This window comes from Phoenix dactylifera, chromosome 4, assembly GCF_051530095.1.
Source record: "Phoenix dactylifera cultivar Ajwa chromosome 4, Ajwa_hap1_PhDact_Kaust_v1.1, whole genome shotgun sequence".
NCBI classification, from domain to species: domain Eukaryota; kingdom Viridiplantae; phylum Streptophyta; class Magnoliopsida; order Arecales; family Arecaceae; genus Phoenix; species Phoenix dactylifera.
Genome location: NC_143193.1, coordinates 3,462,717 through 3,484,130, shown reverse-complemented (window position 1 = coordinate 3,484,130; position 21,414 = coordinate 3,462,717). Strand labels below are relative to the sequence as shown.

General features: G+C 39.3%; 3 protein-coding genes and 1 long non-coding RNA gene across 7 annotated transcripts; 1 reads left to right on the top strand and 3 right to left on the bottom strand.

The window, feature by feature from the left end:
• Positions 1-2,248, bottom strand: LOC103718316 (uncharacterized). Its single transcript, XM_008807070.5, has 3 exons — positions 1,383-2,248; positions 1,204-1,296; positions 1-1,115 (listed from the first exon to the last, which is right to left on the bottom strand). Exons 1-3 carry the CDS (start codon positions 1,614-1,616, stop codon positions 207-209), a joined length of 1,236 nt encoding a protein of 411 aa, XP_008805292.4. The 5' UTR covers positions 1,617-2,248; the 3' UTR covers positions 1-206.
• A 1,748-nt stretch (positions 2,249-3,996) lies between these two features.
• LOC149753599 (uncharacterized) lies at positions 3,997-9,532 on the bottom strand. Of its 3 annotated transcripts, XR_016400145.1 has the most exons (4): positions 9,031-9,532; positions 5,393-5,462; positions 5,193-5,259; positions 3,997-5,060 (listed from the first exon to the last, which is right to left on the bottom strand). It is a non-coding gene; the product is annotated as an uncharacterized LOC149753599 (long non-coding RNA). The 3 variants fall into 3 exon arrangements; XR_016400143.1 differs by having other exon boundaries at positions 3,997-5,259; XR_016400144.1 differs by lacking the exon at positions 5,193-5,259 and having other exon boundaries at positions 3,997-5,153.
• On the top strand, positions 5,461-8,357 carry LOC103718317 (arabinogalactan O-methyltransferase 1-like). The gene has a single exon (XM_088719614.2). It carries the CDS (start codon positions 5,543-5,545, stop codon positions 6,377-6,379), a length of 837 nt encoding a protein of 278 aa, XP_088575740.2. The 5' UTR covers positions 5,461-5,542; the 3' UTR covers positions 6,380-8,357.
• A 1,118-nt stretch (positions 9,533-10,650) lies between the features above and the next one.
• LOC103718319 (uncharacterized) lies at positions 10,651-20,557 on the bottom strand. Of its 2 annotated transcripts, XM_008807074.5 has the most exons (7): positions 20,287-20,557; positions 17,198-17,301; positions 15,664-15,777; positions 11,515-11,598; positions 11,195-11,373; positions 11,026-11,090; positions 10,651-10,917 (listed from the first exon to the last, which is right to left on the bottom strand). In XM_008807074.5, the coding sequence occupies exons 1-5, from the start codon at positions 20,540-20,542 to the stop codon at positions 11,317-11,319; spliced, it is 615 nt and encodes a 204-aa protein (XP_008805296.3). In that variant the 5' UTR covers positions 20,543-20,557; the 3' UTR covers positions 10,651-10,917; positions 11,026-11,090; positions 11,195-11,316. The 2 variants fall into 2 exon arrangements, with proteins under 2 accessions (XP_008805296.3, XP_088575735.2); XM_088719609.2 differs by lacking the exons at positions 10,651-10,917; positions 11,026-11,090; positions 11,195-11,373; positions 11,515-11,598 and adding an exon at positions 13,149-13,300.
• Positions 20,558-21,414: the final 857 nt, after the last annotated feature.

The following is a 21,414-nucleotide window of genomic DNA, read 5'->3' as shown; positions in this document are numbered from 1 at the left end:
TTTTGATGATAAAAAGGTTCTGGCACACTGGTAAAATCCCTTTTTTATTTTCCATCTCCATATTGTTAACATCTGGATATCTAATTTAGAGAAGTTATAGCTTTCCTCCTACAGCCAAATTTCAGATTGGTTTGAGTACCCCCATCTCCAACTGAGGCACATAAAAGTACACAAAGTGCAGCCAATCTAACCCTTCAACAGGTAAATTAGATTGAAGCTGAGGCTGAAGTATCAAAGGACTTCCTTCTCACCAATAGACAAGTGATCTTGGAAGGGTGAGCATGCTTGTTATCAAGAGTACAGAGCACAAAATCTGGCCTATGGAGAGCAAGGTTCAGCTGATCCTCCCCAACTACAAGTGCAGTAGCATCAAGAAGCACATGCCATGAATTCCGGTGCGCCTCGGAGACCCAGTGCATGGAGTACCTCGTCCCTCTCACCTCAGCAGGGTAGGAGAAGAGCCCCTTGGGGCTATGCTTGCACTTCCTCCTGAAGTATTGGCTCAGTTGTGATCCTTTGATCCTGAGATCCAGCCAAGTCTCAGGTGCTGAGATCACCTTTGATTCCTTATATGCTGCAAACTCCCTCACGTAGTCAACCTCATCGTCGATGATGGTCATGTAGTAGTTGTACCTGAAGAAAGGGTAGCTCTCCCCCACCAACATCATGGCAGCCTTATAATTTGGAGTGAAGAGCACAAGGTATTCCTCATCGGTCAGGCCACAGTGTTTAAGGACGCGGTTCCGGGCTTGGATCTCTGGGATCGATATGAAGCTGCCAGGGAAGGAGGACTTCTTAGTGAGAATGTCTAGAAGCCTTGAAGGCTCCAATTGAGTCTTGACGAGGTCGGGGAGGTGGCTTCCCCTTGGAGACCTGCGTCTGTCGTCGGAGTTCTCCGGCGATGCAGTGCAATAATACCTTGAGTAGAGGTCAGTCTTATCACCTTCCTCGATGAGGCCATGCGAGTATTGCGGGTACTTGGCATGGACATACTTGCTCACATATTCCATCTCACTTGGAGTTATTGGTCCTGACCATCTTAGATCAAGACCATGGAGAGTTGATATGGCCTCAGCAACTATGTGGGGAGGAATGAATTCGCGCGGACATACTTTCTGTTGTTTTTGATGCAGAAGTTCAGATTGCAGCATATATCAGATCTCAAAGATGGAGGAGGAAAAAGAGTATGAGAGAGGAACTTGCCTTGACAATCATGCTATTCGGCCTTTGGTTTTGAAGTGGTGATCTGGGTATTGAACTGAATGTGGCTTCTTCATTTTCCCCTCCAACCAGAGACTGCATGCGAAGCATGTTAATGATACTCTATACGCAAATGGATTAAAGGAAAGAACTTTTTTTGCTTGAAACTTGTAAGAACATACCTTGGGTTCCATATGGAGAACAATCTGTTCTTCAACAATATACCAAAGTAACCAAGAAATTTGCACAAGAGTAGCAACAAGCAACAGGAGGAGAGAAGGAAACAAAGGCTTGATTGATGAAGAGACCAACCCAAACCCACCAAAAAGCTTTCTTGTTTCAGATGTTGATCCAAATTGGGGCGTTGTAGGTAGCGACCATAAAGATATTTTATGAGAGAGCCGAAGGAAAAACATTTACACCGACAACGACAACAGCAATCTACTGTGCCTTAAAAAAACATGGAGTACAAAAATAATCAATCTACACAGTCACGGTTTAGTAATATAATATCTGCAATTTTTAATTCTTCTGAATGGTAATTTGGTGGCTTTCACTAAGAAGCAAATGCTTGATTCCTCAATGATAAGATAAATGGCATTGCTTAGGCTTTGAGTAACTGATTTAGCTGATGAAGGAATGACTCATGGAAGACCGAGTAAACCATTTGATTGGGTAAGCGAAGGCTTTTGGTTTCAAACTTTGGTTATGTGGTCAATAAATTTGGACAGGATTTCTACCTCTACGAATCCGAATGGAATAAACAAGTGGAAGAGTTCAAGAGGAAGATGAAATGGCAGCGCTAGGGGGTTATGTCAGCATAGAATTTAAAAAGTTTGAACGGATAGTGACCGTTTGGGTGGCTTGTGGGAGTGGAGGAACGGAGGGGACCGCTCAAAATTTTAAATTTGGAGGGAGATGGAATCTTGTGGCGGGAGACAAGGACCAGTCTTGGAGTCAGGAGAAGGAAGGCCATGAGAAAATGATGAGATGAGGCTAAAGAATGGATGCAACCAATGCTACAACAATAATGCCACCATGAACTTAAAATATTGTCTCTTCTTTGAATGCCAGTTTGCTATAGCATCCCAAGTTACATTATGTGGTGGGAAAAGGATTAGGGTTTCGGTCTTCTCCTTACTTTCTTGGAAGGTTAGGTTGATTGGATGCTAGTCTCCATTCTGCGGTGTGCCATGATCACAGCTGTTAGATTGGGAATTGAGTAATAATCATGGTGGTCATCGTGGCCATACCGGCCAAGATTTGGTGGAGACTTTAAGGCGAAGACAAGGTCATGATCATCTTGACCTATAGATTGCGACACCAACCTGAATCTGGGATTTAGATTCAAGGATTGGAATTAGACCAGAGACCCCGGTCGAATTCTCGAACCAGAAGAGTGTATATTAATATCAATTTTTTTTTAAATCATAATAGTAATCTTGCTCTAGAGGTTTTTGTCGACAAATTAAAGCCTTATGGAATCTTAAAATTTTAATTTTCTCAAGTTATTTAAGAAATTTGAATCAAAATTATATAAAATACTTCCTATACAACGATGTATACAAGTGAAGAAAATTGATAAACATTAAAAAGAATATGCATGCTCTTTCCATAATAAATTCACAATATCATGATAATATGATAAAATTGTTGACATACTATGTTACTCCCATAACAATCACATGCCTACAATGATTTTTCTTTTCTTTTCTTTTTCTGTGAGAGAGGAGCTAATTAAGAAAGAAATATTGTTGTCTATATTAATACATTTGTATGATTTTTTTTACATATTTCTGTGAAATGTTACAAAATATTAAGGAATTGTTGTGGGGAAAATCAGCAACTCTGTTCTTTTCACATGCAACTTTATTTGTCCACATACAAACCCTCACATCAAATATGATCTGTAAACATGTCAATTTTACAGCTGGCTTACATTTTAATTGCACAATGGCAATACATGGATGTTGTGCATTGCCAAGACAACTTTGAGGCCTGCTTTGGAATCTTGAAATCCAACTGATGGAGATGAAATCCTGTCAACCTTCAAGGATTACAAAGAAGACCAACCTTCAAGGATATCAAGACTTGAGAAGGGAAAAGGAAAAAAAAAAAAAACAAATACATGCTATCTAAGCTTCAAAACATCTCATACAGGAAATTGTGTTCATCTCTGTCGGATTACATACCCTACATTCTGATTACAACACCATCAACAGGTAAACCTTGTGGCTCGGAGCACACCCGATATTATACACGTAGATTGGCCCCACGCATTTCCACCTCTATCTTTGAAACTAAAATATCTTGGAGCAAAGTTATTGATAACTACGTTGTCGAGTACAAAACAATTGGCAGTTCCTCAGTTACACTTGATCATCAGCATGATCACTTGTTAATTGCTTAATAGCATACCAGGACTCAGTGGATTACAGATGAGCTCAGTTGCTGAATATTTAATCTACCAACTTGCACAAATATATGCCATTTCATAAGATGCCATGGAATAGGGGGCAATAATGACAAGAGCCCAGGGTCAATGAGGCTAGAAAGTTGGACACCTAATAAAGTCTTTGAAGAAGAAAGCTGGTACTCCATAACCCTCCTCCAGAATCAACCTTCTTGGTTCAACTTTAATTAAACTATTAACTTTGATATGGAAATAATCGCCATGAAGGTTCGATGAAGCAACAAATAGCTCCAATTTTGGACCGCATCAAAGCAAGCCAAACTGCTTGAAAGTGATGCCTCGTGTTATATCTTTGCACGATCGAATCCAGCAAAGACCTGCATCATTGAGATCCAATCCAATCAGATGGTGGCAGTTGCTCGATCAATGTTAAGCTACAAAACCACAGTCATCAGGTGTTGTTTTGATTAACGTCAATAAGCATCAAGACATGATTGAATAAAAGTGATGTTGGGGCTGTTGAACATGTCCATTAGTTAAGGGACAGCATTGATAGCCTAGCATTAGGTTAGGTACAACATATAAGTTTAGCCATTCTGCATAGTATTAGACATAATCTGGAGCTTAGAGGGCCTTTTTCTATAGAAGAATTGTCCTAAACAGTGGAATTACTCCTCATTAGCCAATGGATGTCATCAACCAGCCAAGGCTGGAAGTAGTTTTCAAGTAATACCCATTCGGCATCTGGCATTCAGTCATTCAACAAACTCACTTATACACCATCATACATGAATTACAATTGGAGTCGATAGAGCAACCACTAACCTCAGCTTCAGATATTCATTTAATCAGGAGTGATTGACTATACTTAAATAATTTCAATCTGAATCGTAAAACTTATGATAGCAAATGCAACCCCCCTCTCCACCCAAAAATAAAAAAATAAAAAATAAAGGTCCATGCACCCCGTCCAAAGCTGCAGCTAACTGCCGCCATCTGATCAAAAGTAGGTTCACTTGCATTATGGTAAAAATGGATTTTTCCTCAAAAAACAATGAAAATATGAGCCAGTTGAAGACAGAAACATTTAGCATGATCAATTGCAACATATGTGGTTATGTAGGCCCCATCAGTTCAAGTTGTAAAGATGGCCACAGTCAATGCTAGAACCTAACCACCCCATGTTGAGAATAGTGGACAAAATGGATGGTTAGTCATGGGTCACTACAAAGTTGGTTGCCTATGAACATCATCAGCAGAAGGGCCCACATGTCTAAATGAGTCATCTGAAATAAGAATTTAAACTCAGCCTTTTTAAAATGAGTTTGGAATATAGAAAAAGTCCATCATCTTGATTAATTGGAAAAAGGATTTGCTAGAAATGAGCCCACCTCCTCCATTGTCATGTTATATAATCATCTCATTGCAACCTGGATCACCTAAACTTCTGGAAGGAAGTTATAAAAGTTAAACCTCACTGACTGCTGCTCAGCAGCTACTCTTACAGCTTTCTTCATATTCGCTCAACCACTCAACAAACCTGAAAATAATTTGCAAAAGGACTTATGAAAAACCTAACCTTTTGTTATTCTGGAAGAAAAGCATTGGGGAAAGCATCCATGTTGCCCATCTTTTGCTGTTTGCCCCTAGTCAAGAAAGAACTCTTCAACCAACAGCAATCATCTCTCTTAGCTCTCAAGAAAAACAGAAGACTACTAGCATACCCATCAGAGTAGGCCGAAGAAGTGAAGGGAAGAGCAGAAAGAGAACCCAACTTACTGCTATCTGACTTTGCCTTTCAGCCATTTTCCCCACGACTCACAACCAGATGCAACATCAGAAAGTCTTCCTGAGAGAAACATTGCAGATAATAAAGATCAGCAGCAACCACAGCAGGAAATAAGAGGGTAAGAGAGGAAAGAGAAGAAAATGTCATCGAAGAATTTCATCTTTGTCCTTTTCCTTATCCTCTCAACCATTTCCTTCCTTAGATTCTTCAGGTTTACAAACATTACAGCACCTCATACACTACCCTCTTCTCCAATATTTTCAAATTCATGTGCTTCTACAAATTCTATGCCTGCGAAACGCCTTCCTCGTGTATCTCATGCCATGAAACCATACGCCAGACCCCCTGCTGAAAATATCCTCAGCTTAAAAGAGCACCAGCTCCTCCAAAATCTTATAACCCGACGAGCCCCCTGCAACCTCCTCTTTTTTGGACTTAAAGCACAATTCCTTGATCTTGCCATGTTGAATACTGAAGGAACTACTAGCTTTCTAGAAGATGACTATGAAAAGCTCAGAACCCGAAAACTCAAAGGCATGCGAGTCCATTTGGTTAAATACCATGACAAGGCCAGTGAAGCATATGAGCTACTTAAACATGCTAGAACAAACCCTGCCTGCACACCACAAGCAAGTCTCCTCCATAAATCACATTGCAAGCTAGCACTGACTGGGCTGCCAGAGGTAGTGTGCAACAGAAAATGGGACGTGGTGGTCATTGATGGGCCAAGAGGAGACCAACCAGAGGCACCAGGGAGGATGGGGGCAATCTACACAGCTGCCATGATTGCAAGAGCTGGTAAGACGACGGATGTTTTTGTCCATGACATAGATCGGATGATTGAGAAGTGGTACTCTTGGGAGTTCTTATGTCATGAAAATTTGGTTTCCTCTAAGGGAAACTTATGGCATTTTAGAATAAAAGGAAACTCCGGCTCTGCTAGGTTTTGCCCTGAGGCTGTACCTCAGATTCAGTAAGTAAGTTTCTATTTTTCTTTTACACCTTACAGATATGAAATCATTTATTGATTATGAAATCACATTTAGATGAATATATATATATATATATATATATATATATATATATATATATATATATTGATATGTATTGAGTATCTTAGACAGGGACAAACTTGATCAGATGGTTTATGGTTGGAACCATCATTTTGGTCAAAGATGAGACAAGTAAAAGCTCAATTAGAGGAATATGAGCAAATCATACATTCTTGTTATTCTTGATTTCCAAGTCTTGGTACCTCAAGAACAAGAATATAAATCACCAAGCCACAAGTCCCTACCAGAGAAATAATGCTGTAAAAAGAAATAGCGAAAGCAGCCATTTTTTTTCCAGTAACATGTCAGGAGTTAGCATAGAGAATAAGAAGGAAAACAAGCTAAAGGCTAGTTGATCCATGTCATAATTTTGCATGATGGAAAAGCTTGATAGACAAAATTATGAGCACCCTAAGAAAGAAACCTTTCCTAAGCAATGGTGTAGCTGAAGCATATGTATTTATTAAATTTGATAAGTAAGTTGACTTCCATTCAAGATGTTTCCCAGTCAAGGACACATCTATAAACTGAAGCCTTCCTGTGATTTTGACAACACAAAAATGGTGCAAAATGGCAACATATTTAAGGTACCAGACGCAGCAAATTCCTATGTCCATCTGGCATCTGCAGTGACATGAGGAGTATAAATCTCTCTGTATAAATATAAATGCATTCTGCACATGTTCCTATATTATCATGTATAGAACTTGATGTCTGCTTCCGCAACCAGATGGGTGATTCATTTCAACAGCATCGACTAGTTTTCATGTCACATTAAATTAAAATTTTGTAGAAAAGACAGAATAAAATTTATAACCATATGATGCAAAATAATTAGGTCCAAGTTATTCTTATTGCCGCTGCATCAGGATCAACATTGTCATTACCATAATCAACAGAAAATTGCATTGCTATGATTAGCTCAGGCTCTATGCCACTAAGAAGAAACACTTGCTAGTTCTATTTGAACTGCATATAATATCTCAAAGATAATCTATCAAATTGCACATACCATCACAAATTAGATTATTTTTAGTATAGCAATCATCTTTTATGAAAACAATCATGCTGGGATAAAAGTGTTGATGTATCAGAATAGGTATCAAATGTGTGTCCTCTGAACAATGCAAGTCAGAAAATACTTTAAAGTAACTTATGAGGAGATCTAATTCAAAAAAGAAAAAAAGAGAAAAAATATGGAGATTTGTCTGTTTATGCCAATTAATAAAGAAGAATTTAAACTCTCACCATGCAAACTATATGCTGAGGTTCAGAATCATGTTTAAGAGCATCAGATCCAAATTTTTTCAGACAATATGATAGTTACTGAGTTTCCAATAAAGAATGAAGTTCATGGGACATGATAAGAAAGTTAACCATAAGTGGTTACCATCTTGAAACAGCTCGCCGTTCCTAATAATCAACAGAGGAAGTACATAGAAATAATACATAAATAAAGACAAGACCCTGTATATCAAAGCATATGTAAAATAATAAAATGTCTTTATAGTGGACTAGCCACAAGTTCTACTTGTGTAATTATGAATGAGCCAAAGTTTGGGAATACTCTGGACAAATGCAAAGACATGATCAAGTTTGTAAAGATGCCTAGTTGTTGGATCCCTTAATAGCCGCACAATCCTAGAGCTTGAACTACATGGTAATTTAGTTATGAATATAACAACTATTGATTTATATCTAAATGCAATACTGTCGACAAAGAAATCTATAAAAAAAGTTCTTTTTCCTCGATTTTTTTAAAAAACAAATGATAGAAAATATAGAATATCCTTATATTTTATAAAATAACTTTTTGTTGCCAAATTTATTCCTGCATTATATGAACTTGTTGCAGTCCCAAGAGCAGCTGGATAAGATAATAAAAGATAAAAAGATAAAACTAGCCCAACAAACCAAGAATTAACACGGTTCGTCCAATGTACGGGCTATGCCCACCAGGGAAGAGAGAGAGATCCACTATAATACACAGAGAAAAAGTCATATTACAAGAGAGTGCACCACTTAGCTCTAGCATGCTTTTTGAGAGAATTATAGAAAAAGATGGATACAAGAGCAACTTCGAGAAGCACAAAAGAATACCAAGTAAAACCAAAGAAAAGCACGAGACCGGGTCTCTTCTATCTTTCTCTCTTCTATTCTCTCATGTCTACAGCGACTCCATTCGCAGAACGCCCTTTTTCGTGCACGACTGTTCATAGAACTCAAACACCTTTTATACTTGAAGTCATTTACCTCTTCTCCATCAAACCATACACAGATTCATAGGCCACAGGACTTCTTGTCCTATTCCAAGTGATACCCAGAACCTCATCAGGCTTAGAAAGCAAGTCCCCTACCTACTCACATGTCAATTTAGAGTGTCCAACTTGAATTTAGTCTTTAAGGTGATCTCATATTGGCAATAGGAGCTACTTTTCTAACAGAAGTTTCCTAAATTTGAACTCCAAATCAAATGGAATGCAAGCATTAGAATCATGCAAACACCAAAAGAGCAACAAAATTTTCAAGTAAATCAAAGTTATTTCATGTTTGTTCGCTTCTACTTCGATCTTTACCGTCAAGAAGACCACCGAAGGACAAACCTGTGACCAATTAGCAGCACCCGAGACGTCTTGAATTGAACGGCAACTCATTTCAGAAAGGAAAACAAAGCGAAACCTACACAGATAACAAAATGGATAAAAGAGTGGATTACTTCGATCAAACCCTCAGACGAGACCCTAAAAAAAAAAAAGATCCAAACTTTCTCGTGTTTTAACTCCAATTCCATAGGGTTCTTTAAATAATTCAAGGTTGCCAGCTGATCGAACGAAATGCTGCTGCGAATAGGGATAGGAAAGGATAGATCTTGAGGTTCTCTTCGCCAAGGTCGCAGATCTCGCAAAGCTTGGCGTCGCTTCGCTTCTCCTTCTCTCTTCTTCTCCTCTTCCTTCTTCCCTCTATTTTCGAATCCACTTTGGCTCCGGCTCTCGGGTACGGAGAGATGAGGGAAGGGAAGGTAAGATTACCGGGAGTGCCTAGATCTCCTTGTTTTGGCTCATAAGCGCAAAAAAAAAAAAAAAAAAAAAGGGGGCGCATAGCTTGCTCTGGAAAGTGGAAGCTTTTAATTAGCAAGATAGATTACAATCTCAAATGTTAAAATAGAAATTATCTGAGCCATCTACCTATAAATTCTATGAAATCCATTTTACCCACCTTTATGATTAATCATATATTTTAATAAATACATTTTGATAAGAACAAATAAAAAGTATTATGCCTCTCAGAAATTAAAGTATATTTATCAAGTTATATCATTCACATAGAATAATTGCAGTTATTAATACTTCTTTTCACATGCAATGCCAATGCCCACTTGGACTATGGCATGTGTGAACAAATACATGTGTAACCTATAGAAAAAATATAGTGATAGTTTTATTTTTCGTTGTCGTAAATAAATAGAAATATTAAAAATCAAATTGTTTTCGGAATTTGAAAAAAAGTGATGGGCGAACGACGGAAATTGAACCCGCGTACCGTGGATTCACAGTCCACTGCCTTAATCCACTTGGCTACATCCGCCTCTTATCTAGCTAAAAGATTTTCTCTTCTTTTCATTCATCATTATTATATTTATTCTGGCCTCCATACTTAGAATAGTTATTTGTTTTAACTTTTTATGTTATTGTTGTTGACCTTTTGCCATGCTTCAAGCTACAACTTTTTTGTTTATTTTTGTTCCCACCTTTTCTATCCTTGTTTTACACAAATGAGTATATACCACATTTCATTAGTTTTGTATTTTCCTACACTTAATAATCCAAATCTTTGGCGAACATTTTGCAAATATTTTCTTAAATTCTGAATCTTTATGTCAACTTGAAAATTGTTCTCAAACACCAGGCTTATGACTATTCCATGGGACATCTTACTTGGATTGCCAAGTAGCATGCTGACTTGCTACTTGGGAAGATCAGAATAAGTAATTATAGAAGGAATATTCCCTCATCGAACTTCTCGGCTATTCTGACTGAGTCGGAGACCAGGTCCAATTCATGCCCATAGGGACCCAGACCATAAACGCAAGTTAATTTGCTGCATATTGGCATATAATATATCCATTATCAAACATAGCTGTATAAATCCTGTCTTACACACAGATAACCCAGGCTGGTACAGATACAGTTTCAACATAAGTTTCCAAACTAACAAATAGATAACTAATTTACTTTGTTAGCATAATATCCCCTTTATTGGGAGATCTGAGATCAGGTCAACTCATTAACTCAAAGCAGAAGTATGCTTTGTACGACAAGATCGGTTGAGACACCCATTAGATGCTAGATTCTTTCAGCCAACATTACAATGCAGCAAAAATACAAGTCTCAGAGTATCAGCAATACTAATGTTGCGTAAAATTCCCAGACCACATAGTGGCGGAAGCCTCATACACCAGGTAACTGAAAAAAAAAATTGTTACACCAACTAATCAGAGTCTCTTGATATTTTTCCAGGAGGTATATGTCTGCAGGTTTATCTAGAATCAACAGGATTTTAATAGATGTCACCTTCTTGATTCTTCAGATAAGAAATGAACTCAAAAAGAGAATGAGCTACAGCTATCAAATCAAACCTGCCACAAAACAAGAAATTGTTACAAGAGAAGCTTCAAAGGAAATTATTGCAGCTAGAATTTATGTACCAAACACCAAAAAACAATGTCTGATGTACCAGTACCTGAGACCTCCTTGCCCAAATGACAGATTGCCATAGATCACCAAAGCTAGAGAATGGAGCTACAGCAATGCAACAATGCCAAACCATGTGGACTGTTTTATCGGTAAACATGGGAATTTAGACTACAAAAAATACTTCATTCTGTCATCCCTCCTCATGGCATTGTATACAGCTTGGACCTGGAAAGACCAAATAGAGTTATGGATCAACAGACCATGCACCTCTCATCAAAAATCATAACCAGCAAACCAAATATTATGAATCCAAATAAAAGCAAAGCATACAACCTAAGATCTGCATGAAAGAAGAAGGGAGGATACCTGCTCACTGGAGACAACATGAATAGGTCCAATGTTTACAGACACGTACTTGCCCCTCGAAGACAGTTTCTGAGTCACATGACCCTGTTCAGCAACCAATAAAATATGGTTAGGTTTGTAACTGAGGAACATGAGTATCATGAACAACAATAATAATGCCCAGAAGTTGAGAGCTAGCATGTTGGATAAGTTCAGAGGGAAAAAGAAATTATAAAGAAATATAATAAACTCCATATAACAGCCAATCCATTGACTTATTTGGACAGGCAGGAAAAAAAATCAGGATATCATTGCCAATGCTAGAGTAGCTTCAGGTGTCAGGAAAAAAAATGTTGTCATAAATGAACAACCCTGAGTCACATTTTTGCAAATATGTTCAACAAAAATTCACCAACAAAGATGTCCAAGTTCCAGTTTTCATGCTTGATTCCTATCTCTACCTCATAAGAGGTTGAAGGTTCATCAATTTATACATAAAGCAAAAGTTATTAATCCCCAAGACTCCGACTTATAGAAAAGGGTTCAAGTTCCAGTTTTCATGCTTGGTTCCTATCTCTACCTCATAAGAGGTTGAAAGGTCATCAATTTATACATAAAGCAAAAGTTATTAATCCCCAAGACTCCAACTTATAGAAAAGGTCCAAAGTTACTAATTGGCCTTGTATGATCTTCTAAAATGCAATTTATTCCTTATCAATTCGAGATCCAAGATCAATTGTTGTACATATTCTCCAATACATTGGATCTTCTTGGGCATTTCATGCTAATTAGTTCCCATCTACATTATATTCCCAGGAATTTTCAGAATGATAATACAGACAAATAGAGAGTGGAGCCTTTGCAGAATGAGTTCATTTGAGTTTAGTGCTTTGAATCTACTTAATTCATAAAACAGTTGCAAAAAAGAAAAAAATCAAAAGCAGGGTCGGCGGAACCATCCCAAAACGAAAGATTCCAGTCGTACCAAGCCGTCCCAGAGGTAGACCGGGATGGTTCTGGCAATGGAAATGAAATCCGTCGCCGGAAGGAGAGAAGGAGAAGGAAAGAGAGGAAAAAAGCGAGCGAGCAGGGGAGGAAGCGAGAGGGAGAGGAAGGAAGAGAGGGAGGTGGAGGCCGGCTGGCGGAGGGCCGATGGAGGTGGGCGAGCCGCGCGGAGGAGGCTTCTTCGGGCTCCATGGCCAAGTCCCCTGTTTCGTTCGAAACAGTGGTTCAGCCCCTTTTTAAATTAGCTACTTTTAAGTGAAGTCGACAAACCAGGGGACCCGGCCGCGGAGCCCTCCTCCGCCTCCTCCGCTCGGGTCACCGGTCTCCACCGGCCCTCCGCCGGCCTCCACCACTCTCCTTCTCTCTCCCTCCCTCTCCTCCTCTCTCTATTTTTCTCTCTCCCGTTCGCCCTCTCCCCCGCCTCCTCTACTATGTTGCTACGGGGTCGGCATGGAATGGTACGAGAGCGTATCGTTCCATGCCACCGAGCAATCGGTCTGGGCCTCGTTTCCGGCACAGCAGACCCTGATCAAAAGTAACAGTCTAATTCCAAAAGAGAAGAGTTCAGGGGAGATTGATTTTCACAGGTGCGTAGCGCTGTTAACATAGTCTTTCTCTTTCTCTTGAGAAGAGTGAAGAAATCTCCCTCTCCCCCTTCTCTCTCTGTTTTTCTCTCTCCCGTTCGCCCTCTCCCCCGCCTCCTCTACTATGTTGCTACGGGGTCGGCATGGAATGGTACGAGAGCGTATCGTTCCATGCCACCGAGCAACCGGTCTGGGCCTTGTTTCCGGCACAGCAGACCCTGATCAAAAGTAAATAAAAAGATGAAAAGAGACAAAAAAAACCAAGACAACAACTGGTCAAACAATGAAATATGGCAACAGGTACATATGGGAAGGCCAATAAGCCAACATAACAGCTTCTATACGTAATGAAACTCACAGCAGAAAAATATCAGTGATTCTTTAATTCAGATGCAAGGGATCCATGCAAGCAAAGAACCAAGTAGTTGCCTATCATGTAACACTTGCATGTAATGACTGAGCAGTTCATACATTAGCAAATTAATCATAAATTTAATCAATCACCATGAAAAAGAAATTATATAACACCAGTAAGACCCAATTACAATGCCAAGTCGCAAAAAAAAAGGAAAGCAATGCTGCTTGCAGTGAACTAGCTGACAAGACATGATGTGTTGCAGTGAACTGAGGAGAAAAATCATGCTAGCATCGAAAGAAAATCAGGAACAATATTGGGAGCAGGGACGACATCAGAATATAAGTCTTATACTGCTTGCAGTTCAAAGTGGCTTGTGAGCAACAGCAGAAGCAAAGTCTGGGAATGGGTTTGAATAGCCGTCCCTGCTTCTAGGAAACAGCGAGCTACGGCCATAGATAATACACTCCTGTCATATACGGCTAACAGCAGCATGACCAACTTCCAAAATCAATTCTAGAGACTGCTTAGCCTTCAAGTTCGTTAATGATTTAATGGATAACAGACTTTAAAGTTTGCATTTAGAGTCAATTTCTGTAACAGGTATAGATAATTGTGAAATTATGGGCGCCTTGTCAAAGGGCGAAAGGGCATTGTCAATGGTTATCCACTCATCTGAAGCAGGAAACTGATATCAAGAGAGTGTTAAATGAAAATTTTATCTTCTCAAACCTTCCCTGGAGTCTTCTCAATCCAAGCATTATCTCTTCCTAATTTTGCATCCTATCTATGTATATCTAACTCTAAGGCAAGGGTTTAAATCCCAGGTACTGGAGCTCATCCTGATCTGGGACGAGAAATGTACAGTACCAAGACAATAGTAACATAGATTGGGACGGACCAAAGTAATCATTAAAAACAAGAATGAAGAGGAAAATAGTAAACAAATATAAATTTAAAAATGGGTGTCCCATGATGCCAAGCCATCCATGTGCCGAAAACCAAGATGAACCAAGACAACCAGGTCCAGATACACCCTGGGCCCTGAATGCATCCTATGACCAGGTCTCTCTCCATCCATTATGGTATCACTGGGATCACTGGGTCCTCAATCCTTGCTCTAAGGCTTCTTCTACCAACTCATAGATCACCATCAACCATCTCCCATCTTTATCATCATTACTAAGATCAAGTACATTGGGAAGAAGGAAGGAAGCCTGGAACGAGCATGGAGATGACTAAAAGATGAAGCACCCAATATAAATAAATAGAAGGGCGCCATTTTTTTCTCTCTCTTATCTTTATTTTGTAATTGCATTCATTTACATAAAATTTAATTGATTGTTGTTCATTTTGTTCATTATCTTGCATTACTAATTATTATGCACCATTGTATCTCAGGTCCTAGGGTAGATCATCATCAACTAGAGCAGTTTCTAGAACATTTTAGCAAACTTCCTCGAATCCTTTTATGGTTTCTTATAGGAGTCTCACAAGCCTTATTGGTAAAGTATAATGTTTTATTTGGGGAAAGAAGGGGCTAAAATCTTGATTCTCCTTCCTCACCTCCTTGACAAGTTGCATATTCATCTTGAAATTTCTTTTTTAATTTTACATAGAACATTGCAAATTCATTTCCTCATCCAAATCTCCCATGCCTCCTCTTTATCCAGTGAAAGCCTTCAATAAAGTGTGTGAGTGTGTGTGTGTGTGTGTGTGTGTAACATCTTAAATTCCCCCATCATCCAACCAGCTAGGACCTTACGACAGAGAGCCCAACCATCTACCTTCTCTGCTTGTCTGCCCTCATCCCACCAACTGTTTCTTCCTCCTTTTCCTATTTTAAGATTTCTTTTCTCTTTACCTTATACTCTTTCTTCCTCCGCTTCTTCTCATTCTTCCTCCTTTTCTTAATTTACTTCTTCAACAGCGTAAGTCCCTGCTCACCAATCTAAGCACCATCTAGGCATTCAGGGATTCTCGCTTGCTAGGATTGCCTAGACACCTTTCAACCTTGGTTTATTCATAAAAACTGCCTTAATAAAGCATACCAAAAGAATGATGAGCTTAGTGTTTCGGTAATTACAACACTACAAAGTCTTAGCTTTGCATAAAATATGTGAAGCTAATGAAAGTTCACATGCAACTTTATATTTTTCAACTCCTTTGTGAGTACTATCAAAACAAACCAGTTTTTTCGGAATTAAACCTGTTCTCTGCACAAACCTTGGGAATTGGTTTCTGAAGTACAGATTCAACAGCAACAACCATCGCTTGGACAAAATCATCACCTCCAGTTCCTATTGCAGTGAACCCTCTAGTCATGGGATATGAGTTGACCTGTAAAATCAACAGTACCAATGAACAGGTTAACAATGTTGGCTCTTGACATAGAGAAAATCGAGGTGCAAACTAGGTTGCTTATTCTTGTTAGTCTGCATACCAACTCCTAATCTTCAGTGGTGCATATCTAAAAAGTTCTCTATTTTATCCAAAAAGTATTCTATTTCCTTAGATAGACAAGTTCACTATAGGAGTAGATGAATCTTCAGAGCACAATCAACTCAGTGCCTCATTACTAAATATCAAATTAGCACCAGTTCAGTTGTTCTATACAGGAGTAGAAAAAAAATACTAGTTTCCCAAGTCAAATTATGCAGGTTTTGCAATCAAGTATGAATATAGGGATTAACATTTTTGTACACAAACAAATTAACAGATCACAATAAGTTGGTAATGTAAACCACTAGAAGTTTCAGAAATGAAGATAGTTAACCCGATTGTCTGCTCCAAGTAAATCATTAATCAAGTTGTCCAACTTAGAGCCAATGATGGAAGAGCTTAACCTAGCCACAATAACAGATACTGGTCTGGCAAAGGCCAATTGTTAAAAGAGCATCCTAGTGCATGAGGCTGCCGGCAAGATCTAGTGAGAGTCAGATGCATGCAACCTTGCTCTCATATATGAAGAGGTTGTTTCCATGATTCAAACCCATGACACGAGGGTCACAATGGAGCAACCTTACCATTGCATCAAGGCTTGCTCTCATATCTCGGGCCTATTGCTAATATATTGCAAATCCTAATAGATCAAGCTTATGTTTCAATAAATTTGACATATAAATTGAGAACTATGTCACAACATATGCTAATTTTACCAAGGCAAATTGCACCCTATGATAATTGACATAGGACAACCTAAAGGAATCATCTTTATATGTTGTCAACCACCATGCCTGCTAGCCAGTGCTACTTGGCCACCATTCAACAAAGTTGTTATCTGTGCATTTATATCCACATATAAGTCTGGCCCAATTTAGGTGTGGCACATGTGTGAACACATGCACAAGCCAACATGAGAGAGAGAGAGAGAGATGGGTTCAAAGGATGAAGAAGACAAACAAATCACTTGCCAAATAATGAGATTCATGTGACATGCCAAGACCAGCTAAATTTCCAGTTAAAATAAGACAGTTTTCAATCAAAAGAAAAGAATCTGGATTGGACAGCATGGAAACAAAACTCTATGGATAGTAACTACTAGGCCAGGGGCAGCACAAGATACACGTCTACAAAGTGGCTGAGTTTAGGGTTTTCAATTTTACTAGTGGGACACAACAAGTACATTCTAGTCCAATTCATGAAGGCTTGCATGTAGACACAAAGACCGGAGCATGATCAACAATGCATGCGCGCAAAATCCACCAACATGCATAAGCATTCAGATGCAAACCACGGAAAGAGAAACAAACAACCATACCTTTTGATCTAGAACAAGCCATTCGTTAGTAGTATCATCTGTCACTGTACCACCAATGACAACATTGGTGGTTTGTGCAACCCTTCCTTCTGACTTAGATAATTCTGGATACAATGCCAACAAGAGTTAGAACAGAAACAATATATAACAATTTTAAGAAAGATATTTGTAAATATTTTAAACTAATAATATCAGCAAATTGATCAGGCCTAACACAAATGACATTTACAGTAGCCTGCATACTATGAACTTTTCATATTTCCAGTCATCCATGTCCCATTTTTTGCATTGTACATCAAGACCCATTACTGTCCCTTCTATGTATCACTTTGCATTATAATATACATAATGACTACACACAGTTTTACTATCTACCAGCTTGTCTCCATAAAACTTCCCTCTTTTTAACTAAAAACTGTGCTTCTTGGTATAATGGTAGAGATGATCCTGCTGAGGGAGGGCTGCTTTCAAAATACACAGGGGTTGTGTCAGCATAAATTTTCATATAATTTCAAACATATACCTAAAAAGTGCAGCTTCCAGTCAAATGGTAGCAATGCCCCTCACTTTTAGGAAGGCCTGGATACCGAACAAGCAGTGATTATATCAGCAAGTCAGGCAAACAGAGCCAATTGCACATTGCATATGTGTGGATGGGGCATGTATGCGACAGGCATTAATGTGGAAATATCTGGACAAGTATATGTGCATCTGGGGGCCCTTGAGAAAGCCTCCATAGCCTCCCTTAGCTGCTTGTGCTGTAACACCCAGCAGTGCCTAACCAGAAAGCTTCCCAGGCCCATCAAAGCTCAAATATGGCCAATGGCCAAATGACCTCTTGTATGAAAACAAAAAAGAACACTAGACTGTCACAGGGTCTTATTCTGCATATGATCACATCCAGTTTAGTCCAGTCTCACGCAGCACACTCAAGTGCCAACAACTCTCCCTCCCTCTCTCTCTCTCTCTTATACTCTCTCTCTCTCTCTCTCACACACACACACACATGCTATCCCAGGCAGCTTGAGAAAGTGTTTTGTTATATCATGTTTTGTAAAGAAATGAAAAGGGGGAAAGGGTTGCTTATTCTGTTTGTTTGTTCATATTATAAGGTTACATTGATTTTTCTCTCTCTTTTTTCTTAAATTTTATGATTAGACAGTTGCGCTGAGCTAAAAGAATTTAAAAAATATTTATACGATACTTATTGTTGCATTTTAGAGCCTCTTTTTATTTAAGTGAAGTCATGTAATCATCCAAAATTTAGTTTATTATAGAAAAGGGCAAAAATTGAAAACACTTTGGCATGATCTCCTCAAAACTATTAAGAATAAAAACCTCAAAATCCTCTCTCAAAAGCAGAGGACACTTTCGCTGGTATATATCCTTTCTTTCACTGTTATCTAAATGAAGTATTATGGCTGATGAACTTAACGTGAGCTACTCTTGGGTGCATAGGCCCATATGAACTTCTGTAAAAGAGCCATTCGTCTTTCATTCGCTAGTTTGCCAAGATTTATGGGTGAAAATCTCAATGCATCATTAATTCAATATGCAAATTTCAGCTTCCTAGTAAAAAAAAAAAGGTGTCTAAGTGCATGAGGCTTTCACCACTATAGGGTCTAGTGAGAGTTCAATGCAGCAGTCTCACCCCTGCATACAGAGAGGCTGTTTCTGTAATCCAAACCCGTGACACTCAGGTCAAAGTGGAGCAGCGTTACTATTGCACTAAGCCCCACCATCTTTTCAGCTCCCTAGTATTTACGATAAATGTTGATTACTAGGATATTGTTTCCATAATGATCTTTATCAGCCCACCTACTAAGACACATAGATCATATGAAAAGATCTATTATATATGGAATTACTTTGCTTAGATGGCCTATACTGGAAGTGTCAACTGACCGTCTAAGGTTATAGACTTTATCAATGTTTTGTAAATGTTCAATTAGAGAGCCAGCTTGATGAAAACACTATCAAGATTTACTTGAGCTCAATTACCCTTTTCATATAGGGACCTCAGCCTGAGCACAGACTACCGCTCAACTCTGATCCACTCAGCTTATCTACTACATCACAAGTGGTGGAAGAGGAAGACTTATGGAAAAACTCAAAATGAAGAAAATAAGAAATCAAAGTGAGCTGTCCACTGGCAGAAATATCCATTATAAGGATCATCCCAAGTAAAAAAGAAGAGTATGCCCCGAATTCTGGATAAAAGAAAGAAAAAGAAAAACTGAAAGGAAAAAAATAAAGCTAATAGCAAATTAGGGTTATCAAGATATATCACTTACTGCAAACAAGTGTAATGAAAACTCCAGAATGTTATCTTATTTCACATTGCTCCTCCATGTGCGATAGAAATTTTATGAGTGGTTTTCCCTTGGAAGTACATAGAGTAAAAATGACTCAAATGAAGAGAAGTGATTGCACATAAATGATGCATCGAGTGAACAAGCCTATCCCAAATGAGTCCAGGTAGTCAAATATTGATCGCCCATCGTTAAGTCTTTTCTAACTTAGTGTCCAAATTATCCAAACTGATTGCTTCTCAAGAATTCTCAATACAGATCCATAATTTAACATATCCAATCTCCATCCTAACAACAATAACAGTGCAGATGGTAATCATACTATGACAAAATTCATCTCTAAATCTACCATCATATAAACAACCCCAATAACCACTGTTAACTTCAACCATTTTAATTCTGTTTCCCTCCATGCCACGCATCAGCTAGTCCCCTACACTCCCACAAATTAAATGTCCTGTAGATGCAATAAAGATACAATTTCTTTCTATAATTTTCCTTCCATTCGATGCATCCCATTGATACAACGAACTGTTTTCTTTCATAGCAATGCATCAGCTAAGTTCCTACCCTTCCACAAACTAAATTTTGTTCGGTGGATTAAAAAAAAAAAAAGAACATTTTTTTTGCTAAAAGTTGCCTACCAACCAATGCATCCCTTCGCAACGAAGAAGAAAACGTAATGAAGCACAAAAGATTACAGGATAACAGTTAAATCGTATAAAAGGTATCGTATTTTTCCATTAGAGCTGGGGGAGAAGGGGTTGGGGGGCTCACCGGAGATGGCCTTGAGGACGGCTTCCTGGGGCGGTCCCTGATCGTCCGGAGGCGAGGAAGAAGAAGAGGAAGAGGCGGGGGAGGGGGCCTCGCCTTGGGAGCATCGAAGAGGGGAAACGCCGTGGAAAACCCTAACCCTAGACGGTCGCACGAGGGAAGGCGGAGAGGAGGAGGAGGAGGAGGAGGAGAGGGAGGGGAACCATGGCCGTGGCTCCGAGAGGAGGACGCAGGAGCGCAAGACTGTTCGACACGCCATCGCGGATAAAATTTTGGGGGAACTTGCTCAGCGGTCCATTTATTGACCCAACTTTAACATTAAATCCCTGTTGACCGGTTGTTTAACAACCGGTCCATATATATTTTAACATTACTTTATGAGACAAAAATGCCCCCGCCTCTCCCATTCCCACCGAAGAAGGAGAAGAAAAAGGCAGCCGCCGGCCACGGCCCACCCCCTCCCGCGCCTGCCGCCGGCCACAGCCCGCCCCCTCCCGCACCCGTTGCCCCCTTCCGTGCTGCCGGAATTACCTCCGCCCCCACGGTGGGGAGGTGCCAAAGAAGAGGAGCCGCTGCCCCCCCGGTGGCCCCATCCTGCGGCCGCCACCGTCCGACCCCCTTCCGTAGCTGCCGGCCTCGCGAGAGGAGAAGGAAGAAGAAAGAAGGAGAAGGGAAGAAGAGAAGAAAAAAAAAGAAAAAGAAAAGAAAAAAAAGAAAATGAAAGAAAAAGAAGAAAAGAAAATAAAATAAAAATAAAAATAAAATTAACTGTGTTCCTAGACAAGCTAACTGTGTTCACAGACAACTTAACTGTGTTCACAGACCTGGAGTCGACCCCTTAACAGCACGAGTCGACCCCTGCTCACCTGGAGTCGACTCTCAGGCTTTCCTAGACAACTTAACTGTGTTCCCAGACAAGTTAACTGTGTTCCCAAACAACTTAACTGTGTTCCTAGACAACTGTGTTCCTAGACAAATTAACTGTGTTCCTAGACAAGTTAACTGTGTTCCCAAACAACTTAACTGTATTCTTAGATAACTGTGTTCCTAAACAACTTAACTGTGTTCCTAGACAATTGTGTTCCTAGACAAGTTAACTGTGTTCCCAAACAATTTAACTGTGTTCCTAAA